The sequence below is a fragment of the Centruroides vittatus genome, unplaced genomic scaffold, assembly GCF_030686945.1.
Source record: "Centruroides vittatus isolate TY-2023 unplaced genomic scaffold, ASM3068694v2 contig_975, whole genome shotgun sequence".
Taxonomy (NCBI): domain Eukaryota; kingdom Metazoa; phylum Arthropoda; class Arachnida; order Scorpiones; family Buthidae; genus Centruroides; species Centruroides vittatus.
The window spans coordinates 2,524,921-2,538,281 of record NW_027122648.1 but is presented as its reverse complement, the minus strand read 5'-3'; the positions used below and the strand labels follow the sequence as shown (position 1 = coordinate 2,538,281).

Genomic DNA, 13,361 nt, shown 5'->3' with positions numbered 1-13,361 from the left:
TATAATGATGGAAATGTATGGTTCAATGATAAATTATACAATAGCAAATGCTGTAAAAACATTAAATAAGCATCGAAAAGTAAAAGATACTGTAAATAGATAACAGTAAATGCTGTAAATAACTATTTATTGAATTTATATAGTTATGATGCTGTAAATAGATGCTGTAATAGTAAATGACAGTAAACGAATTACGTTATTGCTATTATAAAAAAATAATATTTAAAGAAACTTACAATTGAAACGAAACAAGTAAAATTATATTCTTCATCAAAATTTCCTTATAAAATTTTGAATAATTATAATTTACAAAATGATCGAAATTTCTCAAGAGATTTTAAAACTTCCGTGACATTTGATAATAACTTATGCACCAAATTCTAAAGCTTATAAATATTAAATCTATTTATATCAAAAAGGGAAAGTGGAGAAGGGGAAGGAAGTTGCGTAATAATTTCTAAAAGGGCGTTACAGCAATTAATATGAATACTTTAATAACTTTTATAACTTGTAGAAAAATGATTTTGATTTAATAATTATAAATTATTCTCAATTTTCTTTTTATTTTTTGGGTGTGCAGTTTAGTAAAATAATCTGATAAGAATAAATGATAAAATGAAAATAAGTTAATAATTTTTATGATCTTTATCTATTTTTTTTTTATCATATTTATCGGCAATTTAGTAATTACTGATGCTTCATATCTGATCTGTTCTATCTGCAACTGATGACAAAGATAATTTAGAGTAGGAGAATCTGAAACTGATGAAGATGAAGATTATACAGTACAAGTGTATCTGTAATTGATGAAGTTGGAGATTATACAGTACAAGCGTAACTGTAACTGATAATGAAGATGAAAAATGAAGATTATACAGTACATCTGTATAATATTTATCTGTATATTACATCTGAAACTGATGAAGACGAATATTATACAGAAGAAGTGTATCTGAAACTGATGATAAAGATAATGTAAATAGTTACAATTGATAAAGATGACGATAAAACAGAGTAAAATTATCTTCAACTGACGAAGATGATAATGATATAGAAAATAAGTAACTGATGATGCTGTTACTCGGTATCTGATCTGCTCTTAATTCTTTCTCTATCCGCAACTGACAATGATAAAAACATAGGCGTATCTACAAGATTGTCTTGTTCTACATCATCTCCACTAGTTAGAAAAATGCATTTTTTAAGAAATAAAACAGGAAAAATATATAAATGAAATAAAATAAAAACGAATAAAGAGAAATTCAACAGTCGTCAAAAAAATTCACAAAAATAATAATTAGATCAACCTCAATAATTTATACATTTACTATGATACAAAACATGGTTTATTTAATTTTAAATGTCAAAATTATTGATTAAATATATTAAGAAATCTTGAAAATAAATATAAAATTTAATAAAATAAATATTAAAAATTCTTATTTATACTCAAGAATGTTAATTAAGCTTACTAGAGAAAGATCCCTATGGAATGCTATCAAATTAACTTTATTTTCTTGGTGATCTTTATAGAAGTCACATTAAATATTAAATCAACAGTAGCTGTTTATAGTATATATATGTTTAAAAATTTTAAATTAGTTTCATATAATTTTTTGTAAGATTTAATACGTATATATTCTGGGTTCTGTTATAAGAAAGAAGGGAAAAACAACATAAAATTGGTGACAGATTCGAGGAAGGTGCAATAAACGTCATCACTTTTGTCATCTTTGATGTGCCTGAGGCTGAATAAGTCACATTTTAGTACAGTTTTTTCCGAACAATAACAAGATTTCTTTCTAAATTCTCAACACTGTCGCTTATTTTTTCCTTCTTATTTAAAAATATAACATTAATTATAATTAATTAATTAGAAATGCTGTATATATAATGTAGAACAACAGCATTTGTAGCTGATAAAGAGTAAAAATAACCGATGATACTGTTCCTCCGTATTTGTTTTTTTTTTAATCTGCAACTGATGATAATGCAGAGCAAGAACATCTGCAATTGATAAAGATAAAGATGATAAAGAGCAAGAGCAACTGACAATGCTGTTTTTCCTTATCTAATCTGTGTTTTTTTATTTGCAACTAATGATAAATAAAACACAAACGAGAGTATCTACATTTGATAAAGATGAAGATAATGGAGAGCAAGAATAACTGATGATGCTGTTGTTCCGTATCAGATTTGTTCCTGATGCGGTCTTTATCCGTAACTGATAATGAAGATGATAAATCAACAGGATGCTCTTACTTTGTAACTTATTTATCAATTTAAAAACGCGTTTTTAAAAATTAAAAAATAAATAAATAAAATAAAAATAAGTGCTAGACACAAAATTCTTTTCTTTCTAAAAAGTTTCTAAAAGTTTAAATTCTAAAAATTGCTCTGCTTTTTCCATTTCAACATTTTCTTCAATTATAAAAACGCATTTCCGAAAATTAAAGCAGAGGAAAAAATATAAAAATTAAGCAGTCAGCAGAAAATTCTTTTCTAAAAATTCTATATTAAAAGAAATAAAATAAAATAAAAGTTTTAAAAAATTCTGCTCTTACTCTTCCTTTGAATCATCTTCACCAGTTGGAAAAAATAAATATTTATGAAGATTTAAAAAAAGAAAATAAAAATAGAATTAAAATTAAGTAATGGAAAAAATGTCTCCTTTTTAAAAAAATTCCTTAAGAGTTTTAATTTTAAGGAAATCTGATTAATTATTTTTATTTTAGATAAGGCAAAATATAATTATAGGCGAAAGGAAGTCAATTTAGAGTTACCGAATGTGTTTGAATAAATTACGTATTCCACGTTCAAAATCAATGGAAAAGCTATTAAAACACATTTATAGATTCGAATTTACTAAAATAAAAACTATAGAGAAGATTTATATAGATAAAATCATCGCATATTTATTATTATTCGAATTATTGATAAACAGAGATACAATTTTGTTCGTAGAAGTTTGATATAATTTAGCAAAATCGAAGAGTAAATAGAGTAAAATATGTAATAGTAATGTCTTAGAAAATTCAAGAATTTTATATTAAGAAATTGGAGTCATTAAATTGGAAAATTTGAGTAAAAAAGCTATAAAAATTGGAAGAACGTAGATGAGAAGTAATTGTGATAGACGTAAGAAAATTCAAGTAACGAAGCCGGAAAATTTGAGCAATAAAGATAAGAAAATTTGAATGATAATGTCAGAAAAAAATGGGATAATGAAACTGGAAAATTCAAGTAATGAAGCTGAGATACTTTAAGTGATAAGTCTAGAAAACTTGAAGTAATGAAGATGGAAAATTTAATTAATGAAACTAGAATATTGGAGTAATTAAATTAGGAAAATTTTGATAATAATGATAGGAAAATAGGAGTAATGAAGATGAAAAATGCAAGTAACGGAGCTAGATAATTGCAATAATAATGCTAGGAAAATTTTAATGACTATACTAAGAAAATTTGACTTATAAAATTATAAAACTCAAATAAAGACGCGAAGAAAATTGGAGTAACGAAGATGGAAAACTCAAATAGTAAAAGTAGAAAATTAGAAGAAAAGCGATGAAAAATTCAACAAATAAAAGAAGGAAAATTCGAGCAACAAACAAATATCCGAGCAACAAATCAAGAAAGATTCGAACAACTAGTCTAAAAAAAAGTCGAGTAACGATACAGGAAAACTCTAGCATCAAACCAAGAATAAAAAAAGAATATATACAACTGACGATAGCAACAAAATGTAACTATTTACCGAATGGAATTTATGCTGAACTATAAAGTAAATCCTTCTCAAATAATGGAATGTCATTTATAATTGATTCATTCATCTTGATATAGTACAGAATGTCTCCTGCTTAACAAAAAATAAATAAAATAAAATAAAATAAAATAAAAAACCAAGATACTTCATCTAGTCGAAAGAATAAATGACAACGACTGGGTTGAAGGTTTAGGCATACACATTGATTTCTTTCAGTCATTATGTATACCATCACCATGGTAACTCAAGGTCAGTTTTCAACATCTATTAGACACCTTCTATAAGCATTTACAGTTATTTCTGTTACAGTATAGGTTCGATATTGAGGAGAAGAGAAAAAATATTTATTACTTTTCATCAATAACTTTAAAAATAGAACGTTATATACAGTAAAGAAGAATGTTACAAAAGAATATCACGCAAAAATATGGATAAAATATCATGAGGTGTTTCTTTATGAAAATTTTTCCAATTCTTATACAAAGAATAATGCGTTTTTATATATTCTAAACGGGTTTTTCGTATATATTTCATAAAAAGATTATTCATTTTTATGTAAAATATTTATCATTTTGACTGAATATTTGTATAAATATTTGTTGAAACTTTTAACATAATATTTTTTTCTTAAATTAAGAATAAATTCTTAATATTTTATCAAATTAATTGAATTTTGTTAAAATAGTTTTTGTATGATTTAGTTACGGGTTTTAATAGAAAATCTTATGAAAGGTGCTTGAAATAATTACATTTTATAATAATTTTATTTAATAATTTGCTTTTAAAATTATTAATTAAAATTCTTAAAAAATCCCAGTCTAAAATTTTATTATTTTTTGTATGTTTTAAACTGAAAATTTCAAAGAATTTTATCGCTGAAGGGTTATAGTATCGATAGAAATAACATTATTGATATTATGTATTTACATTATTAAGTTTTTTATGCTATAATTTATTATATATATATAATATTATTTCGTTAAACTGCATAAAATCGAATTTTAACGTAAAAATTTCATCTAATAATTTCAAAGAATAGAAAATTAGTAACGAAGATATTATAACTATTGATGTTTACCGACTTAATACGTGCAATTCTTACAAAATTTCATTTTAAAATGCAATAAAATTTAAGAATTTCTCATTTAAATTTTAAATTTTATATATTTAAAGTGAAATTTTTAAATTATTTCACTTGACAATTTTAATAGAAAATGATGAATGCTTTGATGGAAGCCTAAATAATTAAACTTCCTACGTTCATATTTTAATTAAAAATTATATATTTTAATAAATACTTCATTGATGTTTTAAATATATGAATATTCACACGATTTATATCATTATAGAAAATAATATTATCATAAATAATTAAGTATATTTCTGTATCGGCCTTGTCACGCATTTATGTATCTTAAAATATATTCCAACACACGAATGGATTCTCAATCACGCAACATTTTAAATTGGTTTCGTGATAAATATTTAAGTTAGATATATAAAGCCCGGTTCATTGTCATTATTATTATTATTTAGTTGTTTTTTTAAAGTTTATATAACGTTAAGGTTAATATATATATATATATATATATACATACAAAAATATAATTACAGATACGTTTGTCACATGTTTTGATATTTTTTCTGAATATTTTTAATGTTATTTGATAAAAAACCCATTAAAATACATTTAAAGTTGCTCTTTCTCAATTGGATTTTAATTTTAAAGTACTTTACAGCGGTTAGAATTCTTTTGAGTGCTTTAAAAACACGATTAAAATTTACCTTTTAAGAGGAATCAAGGGTGTAAGCTAGTAAATTTATCTTAAAATTTTCTTATAAAATATTTATATAAAAAGCGTTGAAGACTTTTTTAATGTTTATTTATTAATTTTATTAAATTTATTACAGATTTTTTTCGTGTAGATTTTATATAGGATTAGTTGATGTAAACAGGAAAGAGCAGTCAAGGTTCACCAGAGTATTTATTGAACAACAGCAGGGTTACGTTTAGTGTACTGTTGACATGAGAATGGTTCCAACAGCGGGAATTGCTATCGCAATTTGGGAGCTACTAACATTTATATAATTGTCAAATAAATCAAAACTTAGAAATATAATAATTGCAGAGTAACTTTAGTATAGAGAAAATTGATCTGAAGTTATCAGTTGAGACCAATTTTCTCTCTCCACTTGCAAACTTGCCAAGTAAAGACTTTGAAGATAAATTATTTTGCTAGCTTTAATGTAATTTATATTTAATTTAGGTTAATGATCTATTAAATAATTAATATTTTAACAAACAGTGAATGAACTTAATACAACTTCTATATATAAATATAAGGAAAGTGAGCGCTCGTAATTAACGCATAAAATTCTGTTTAAAATGTTTTAAATTAAATATTATAATTTTAATTTTTAAATTTATGATATATATTGTTTCTAAACTAAAAATTAAACTTGTTAAATTGTTTTCTTCATGGAAAATTTAAAAATGAGTGTCTAAGTGTTACAAGAGCCATAAGATAAGTAGATTATAATTTTTTAAAGGCAAATAAATTATAATAATTAAAGGAATGAGAGGCTTACTACAAGAAAATAAATAGATTTTAATAATATTTTTATTCTAAAACTTTAAAAAAATTGAGAATGTAAGACGATGTATTGAAAATGAATGTAAGTGTTTCAAGATATTAGAGTAAAGAAGTCATAAATAAATAAATAAGTTATAATTTTTTTAAATGAATAAATTATATTTATTATAACAGATATAAGAATAAGTTATAAAAGAGAACAAATAGATTTTAATGATTTCTTATTATAAAAAATTTTAAAAAATTAGAGTAGAAGTGATGCTAGAGAGTTTAGAATAAATGTGCCATAAAGAAACAGATTATAATTTTGTGGAATACATTTTTGAATAAATCAAGATGGAATTCAAGGGATTAACATTGGCATACGCGATATGAAATCGCTTGCAAAAGATTTAAATAATGCACAACATTCCACGAACAATTCGCATTTCGCTATAATAAATCTTATCTAGCCAAACAAAGTTGTTTTCAAATCGCCTCTTTGCTGAATTTCATTCATATTAATAACTGGAGAGATTTTAAAATTTTTATGTATTTATGAGCGCAATGTTTATAACATGACTGTTAAAATACCCGAACTGTACTTGAAAATTGTAATGCAATCGACAAAGTGCAGTGAATTTAAAAATTGTACTGTTTTCAAAATTTACTTCCTTCGGTAATTGTAGCGCATTTAAAATGTGCATTTTAGAATAAGACGCATTTAAAAATGTAGAACATTTAAAAGATAGAACATCTTCAAAATTTAAGTTCATTCAAAAACATAGCGTGTAAAAATGCATACAACATTCAGGACCTACAGAATTCAAAATGTGGAACTTTTAAATCATGATGCTCTAAAGACTCTCTAAATGCTCAGCATCTTTAGAAAATCATTTAAAGTATGATTTTCTAAAGATGCTGAGCATTTAAATCATGATGCTCTATAGATGGGGATCATTCAAAGCACGATGCTCTAAAGATTCAAAGCATTCAAAGAACGGTGTTCTAAAGATGCGGACCATTTAAATCATGACGCTCTAAATTGCACATTCATGATGCATAGCATTGAAAGCATGATACTCCAAAAATGCAGAGCATTCAAAGATAATGCTCTAAAGATGCAGAGTAATTCAAAATGTAATGCACGAAAACCGTAAGATATTAAGAAGTTAGATCTTATCTAATGCATAATGCGGAGTGTACTGGTACAAAATATAGAATATCTAAATCACAATGTATTTAAATTGTAGTGTATTCAAAACGTGGAATATTCACGATATAGAATATTCTAAATATTAAAACCTTAATACATTCAACGATTGGTACATCCCAAACGTGATATATTTAAAATATAGAATATTTAGAGTATAATGCATTCAGAATGTGGGATATTCCCAATACAGAACAATCAAATCGTAATTCGTTCAAATTATAATATACACGATTAAAGCATAATATATACAAAATGTAAGCTATTAAAAGCATAATTCGGTCAAAATATACATTCAAATTACGTAAATAATATCCAAAGTATAACGCTTTCAAAATGCAGTGAATTCAATCATACATACGATACATACTTTAGTACTATACACTTTGATTAACATATTGAACGCAAAATATAATCAAAATATGAGATATTTAAAACATGATTTATTCATAATATACAGCATTAAAGACATCGTGCATTCATTCAAAACATACATTCAGCGCGAAAGAGCATCAAGATACGGAGTAGTCAACGCGTATGAAATAACATTAAAGCATTAAAAAAATTCAAATTAGGCTATAATTATTTAAATTATAAAAATATAAAAAGTTTATTTTAAAAAAACAATTTAATTTCATTAAAAAAATTAAATAATTAAACAGCAGTTTTTTTATAGATTTGCAAACATAATGCTTCTGCTTCTATAGGAAGTTTAGAATTTTTTTAAAAAAAAAAAAACATTTTATTTCCAAAAAATTAATACATTATATTATTTAAGTCCTTCAAATCCGAAATTAGAATGATCAAAACTGGGGTCAGAATACGCGGCAGGAAAACTAATTAAGATTAATTACACAGTAATGTTTCCTTTGTTTATGAGGAAAATTTTATTAAAAGAATGAATTGACTACGAAATACCTCCAAAATTTTATGTAATCAAATAAAAAAATTATATTTTTTTATTATAAAATTTTAATTACAAATTTCTAAATAGCATGAAGCATTGAAAAACACAAGATTATAGCTCATTTAAATTTTATAATATCAAAAAATAAATATAGAAAATGAAATAATTTTGAAATTCTGACGTAAAATGACGTCAATCGTGAGCTTATTTTTTGTATTTTTTTGTAAAGTGACGATTTTTTAACGTTTAAAAAAATATAAGCACTGTTTATTAAATATTAATTTTTAATTATTTTTCCGGTTTTTTAATAAAAATTGTTTCTATGTTTATTATTATTATTTTATTTTATTTTTCTTCAAATTTCTATGATATTAGTGTCAATTCAATACAAATCATTTTAAATCAAAGTGTTCACATCATCAATCATTGACTAAATGTGACAAAATAACGAGCAGAACCGGCAAAATGAACAAGTTGAAAATCATGTTTATCAAAAAGAAAAATATATGTAAGGCTCAATCATATATATTTTTTATTCTTTTTGTTTCGAAAATAAAATATTTTTTTTGGAAAAACTAAAATATCTTTTGATAATCATCGTCATCAGTGTGGAACATGAACATCACTCCTTGTTAATAAAACCATTTTCTAAAGAAAATTGAAGAGTAAAAATAAGATATTCGAGTGATTTTTCTTTTATTTTTTTCCTTTTTTTTATAAAATATTATTTTCTAACAACATTCATTAAAATTTTAGTAAACATTTCATGATTTTTCGAGGTTAATTACATGTATTTACGGATCCGTGTCCATGTTTATGACTTCAAAAAGTGGGATATATTTTAAAAATTTTAATATATTTGTGATTATTTTACATTATTTATTGTTTAGTAAATCATTTAAGACATTGTCTAACAATTAAACTGATAATTTAATAACACATTTTTTAAAATTTCGCTGTAATTTTTCTATACAATATGTCGTTAATAATTAATCTAAACAGGGAAAATAAATGTATTAGATCATTGTTAATTACTTTAATTATAATTTTATTTACAAATATTCAATAAGAATATAAAATTATCAGCTTGTAAATTATATAAATAATTTTATTCTAGATGTGGGTAGAAGCAATGTAAACTGAATAGGGTATTGAAGTAGTTTAATAATGGATTCTTCCTTACAGCGTGTTGTTTCTGAATGATAATGATAAATAGAAGGATTTATATAAATGTAGACAGGGGAAGAAAAATGTAAATTGAATGTTTAAGCATGAGAAAATAAGAATAGAAAAAGGGGTTGATGAAAGAAAAATGACTTAAGGGTGAGAGAAGTAAGTCCAAATAGTGAGATATTACGAGAATAAGGAAAGAGATAAATGATGTTGAGTGCCAAAATATATTTTTAAGTTCAAAAATCTTTAATAATATCAAAAATTTTTAAAAATCAAGTCATAAGTAAGTATAAATGCGATCGAAACTTAACATGGTATGATATATCTTATAATGTATCCTATTACTTGCTTCATTAAGATAATGATAATTTAAAGAGATTTAGAAAATATATAGCTTAATTTAAAAGAAAATAATTATAAATTAAGTGTTTACGCTCTAAAATTTAGGTATAAAAATGAATATTATTTAAAATAATAAAAAAACACGCTATAATAAGTGGGAGGAAACTCGTAGGAAGAAATATGAGAAATAAAAATGTGGTTATTTATTAAAATATAATAATAACATTTTAAACAAAAAATTTATATCATAAATAATTGAATAGATGTAATAGAATATTTTAAATTTATTATCGTTTAAAGCACTTTCCAAGTTAGAGCCATAACATCATCCGTGTTGAAGTATTGACGAATTATTCCTGACGACCTATCCCAACAGGTAGAGATCGTTATCGTAATCCCTGAAGATTAGGAATTGTTTAATCCAGGCGTGAAAACCCACACCATTAATAGTTTGATAAATGACAAGCACTAATGAGGAGCGTAAAATTACGTTAGAAATGATATCCCTTATTTATTTTAAGGGTTTGAAAGGTCTTAGAAGGTAAAAACTTTTGACATTGAGTAGTTGAATGCAGTAATCTGAGAAGGAAGTGTCTATCAGAACTAATAAAGTAAAACGATGTAGGAAATTCTACTTCCATATTATCTTTAAGGGATAGTGTGGAAGTAATTCAACATCTATACAATCCCTTAAGGACTATAATGTTCTTAGTCGTATCAGATTTTTGTAATACTCAAAAATAGCATTTAAATTCATGTATATATAGACATATATTTATATATACTATAAATATATTTATGATATTAAAATATAATAATGTCGTTAAATTATTAGTTTGTAAGCAAGATTATACTCGATCGTGTTTAATTAACGTACTGTACTGTACAAGGAAAATTCAATTATTAACACGTATCTATAATTGAAGAGGGTGTTTTGTTTGTGACAAAAGATTAATAATCATTAATTTATTGCTATTTTAATTATTATTATATGTTCGGATTAATTACTGCTTTAGTCTGTGTCACATTCAAATCGATTTTTTACAATTTTATGTTCAATTTCTTAGATTTAAATTAAAGTGTTTAGAATATTCAGATGATCCTTTAAGTGGATTTTACAATTTTATATCTATTTTCTTAGCTTTAAATTAGAATTTTTACATGCTCCTTCAAGTGGGTGGATTTTAGAATTTTATAACCAATAAATTCTTTGAAAATTTTATATTTAACAAATATAAAATTTATTTATATAACAGAAATTAAAATGTTTTTATTAATATTAATAAAAGAATACTTTAATGGATTTTTTTATTAATTAGTAAGAGATACTGCTTGTATAGTCCCCAATATATATATATATATATAAGCATAATATTGATATAACTTTATATGCTATTTTAATAATTAGGTAGAGATTAATATTTATAATTCTATATCTTATAATAACAATAATATTTAGTGATTAAAATACTGTTTAAATAAAAATTTTAAACATTTTTTAATTGAAATTATACGAAGATCTATCGATCTTATTATATATTCTAGTTATGTAGAAACATAGTTAGGGGGTTAATTTGTATAAATTAAACATGTAAGATAATTAAAATATTAATTATATAGACTTACCTATCTATAGAAATTGCCATCAAAGTGAAGACACTGGCTGCAACCGAAACGATTGCTATAAAATTCGAAATTTTACAATAGATGGATCCGAAAGGCCATATACCATTTAACATATAAGTAAAATTAAAAATGACGTTTAAAGTCGACACCATAATATCAGCCATACTTAAATTAAACAGAAAATAATTAGTAACAGTTCTCATTTTACGATTAGTTAACACAATCCAAATAACTATAAGATTGCCACCAGTAGCAGCTAATACCATAACACCAAACAATAAACTCCAAGCCATTTGTTGCCACCATGTTAATATATATGTATTAGAACCTTCTTTATCATATAACGATTCATTGGTAGGTAATGACGATGACATATTGGTATAATTTTCATCCATAATTAATTATATAATATATTTTTATGTTACAAAGTAGTATATAAATTGAATATTATTGTAATAATGGAGAACTTTTCGACAGCAGCTTACAAGAGTTGTTGCTCGCTTCGACAGCTTTGACGATACTGGTTCTTCGTATCACCGCCAACGTTGTAGATGCTGAACGAGCGTGCGCATTGCTATCACTTGTTTATAACAACGCAAGACCGGATAATACTTACACTACGAATTATCAAAATTATACAGAATTACTAACAACTCTCCTCCTCCTCTTACGCCTATTCATTTATAATGCTTCAATTGTACTTGTTCTTCGACACGTGATGCAGTGTGGTGATGATTTTTTTTCTTTGTTTTTTCCTCCTGTGACTGTTATAGATGTGGTATATAGATTTTGTTTATGTGTTCACACGAAGATTAAGCTGATTGAGAATGATTGCGAAGGTAGAATTTAATTGGAATAAATATTGTTTACTTGCTCTGTTATTATGATTAATTTTTTGTTTGTTGAAACTAAATGCTTACGTTTCTACTATATTAAAGCGTGAATAGTACAGTCGAACCATTAAATTTCTAAATTATAAGATTATAAGTATTAAAATCATTACATCATTAAATTATGATTATTGCAGTTTAATATTTTGTTGAGTAAATGCATGTAAAATAATGATTAAGATTCGAATGCTTTGCACGTCTAATGTTTAGATTATAATGCTTTGCGAGGCCTACTTCTTAGTTATTAATGTTTGGATTTTAATAATTTTTAGATGCTAATGCTTAGATTCGAATTCTTTATGACTTTAATAATTTAAAGACTTTATTTGATTATTCGAGTTAAAAATTAAAGCCACAAAATTAGATTTATAACGCATTAGGGTTTGTAAAATTTTGCATTTAAGCATTAAAATTTGTAATGTATTAGAATCTAAGCGTTAGAAATCAAGAGAATTGCAATATAAACATTAAATCTGCAAAGCATTAAAGCTTTCAAATTATTAGATTTTTAATATAACAATTTATAAAACATTGAAACTTAAGTATTGGAGGTTACGAAATATAGATTCGGAACATCAAAATTACATAGTATTGCAACTAATAAATCATAAAAACCTAAGCATTAAAGCATATAAATCATTAGAATTCAGTGTTATAAACTTAAATTGGAATTTTTAAATCTTCAGGATGCAGAAAGTGTTAGAACGTAAACATAGAAATTTTAAAGCGTTAGAATAAAATTTTAGCGTTAAAACTTAAATATTATAACATAAATAAAATACTTGCGAAGAATTCGAACTCTCGAAACATTAGAATTAAGCATTAAAATCTACTGTTATAACTAATAGTGTCTATAAAAAGTTAGAATCGA

At 24.4% G+C, this 13,361-nt stretch overlaps 1 protein-coding gene across 1 annotated transcript in view; it reads right to left on the bottom strand.

The window, feature by feature from the left end:
- TkR99D (Tachykinin-like receptor at 99D) overlaps positions 1–12,190 on the bottom strand; it is a 72,355-nt gene extending 60,165 nt beyond the window's left edge. Inside the window, exon 1 of the mRNA XM_067283054.1 lies at positions 11,601–12,190. Coding sequence (XP_067139155.1) covers positions 11,601–11,995 — 395 coding nt within the window. The 5' untranslated portion in view covers positions 11,996–12,190. The remainder of the gene's footprint in view (positions 1–11,600) is intronic.
- Positions 12,191–13,361: the final 1,171 nt, after the last annotated feature.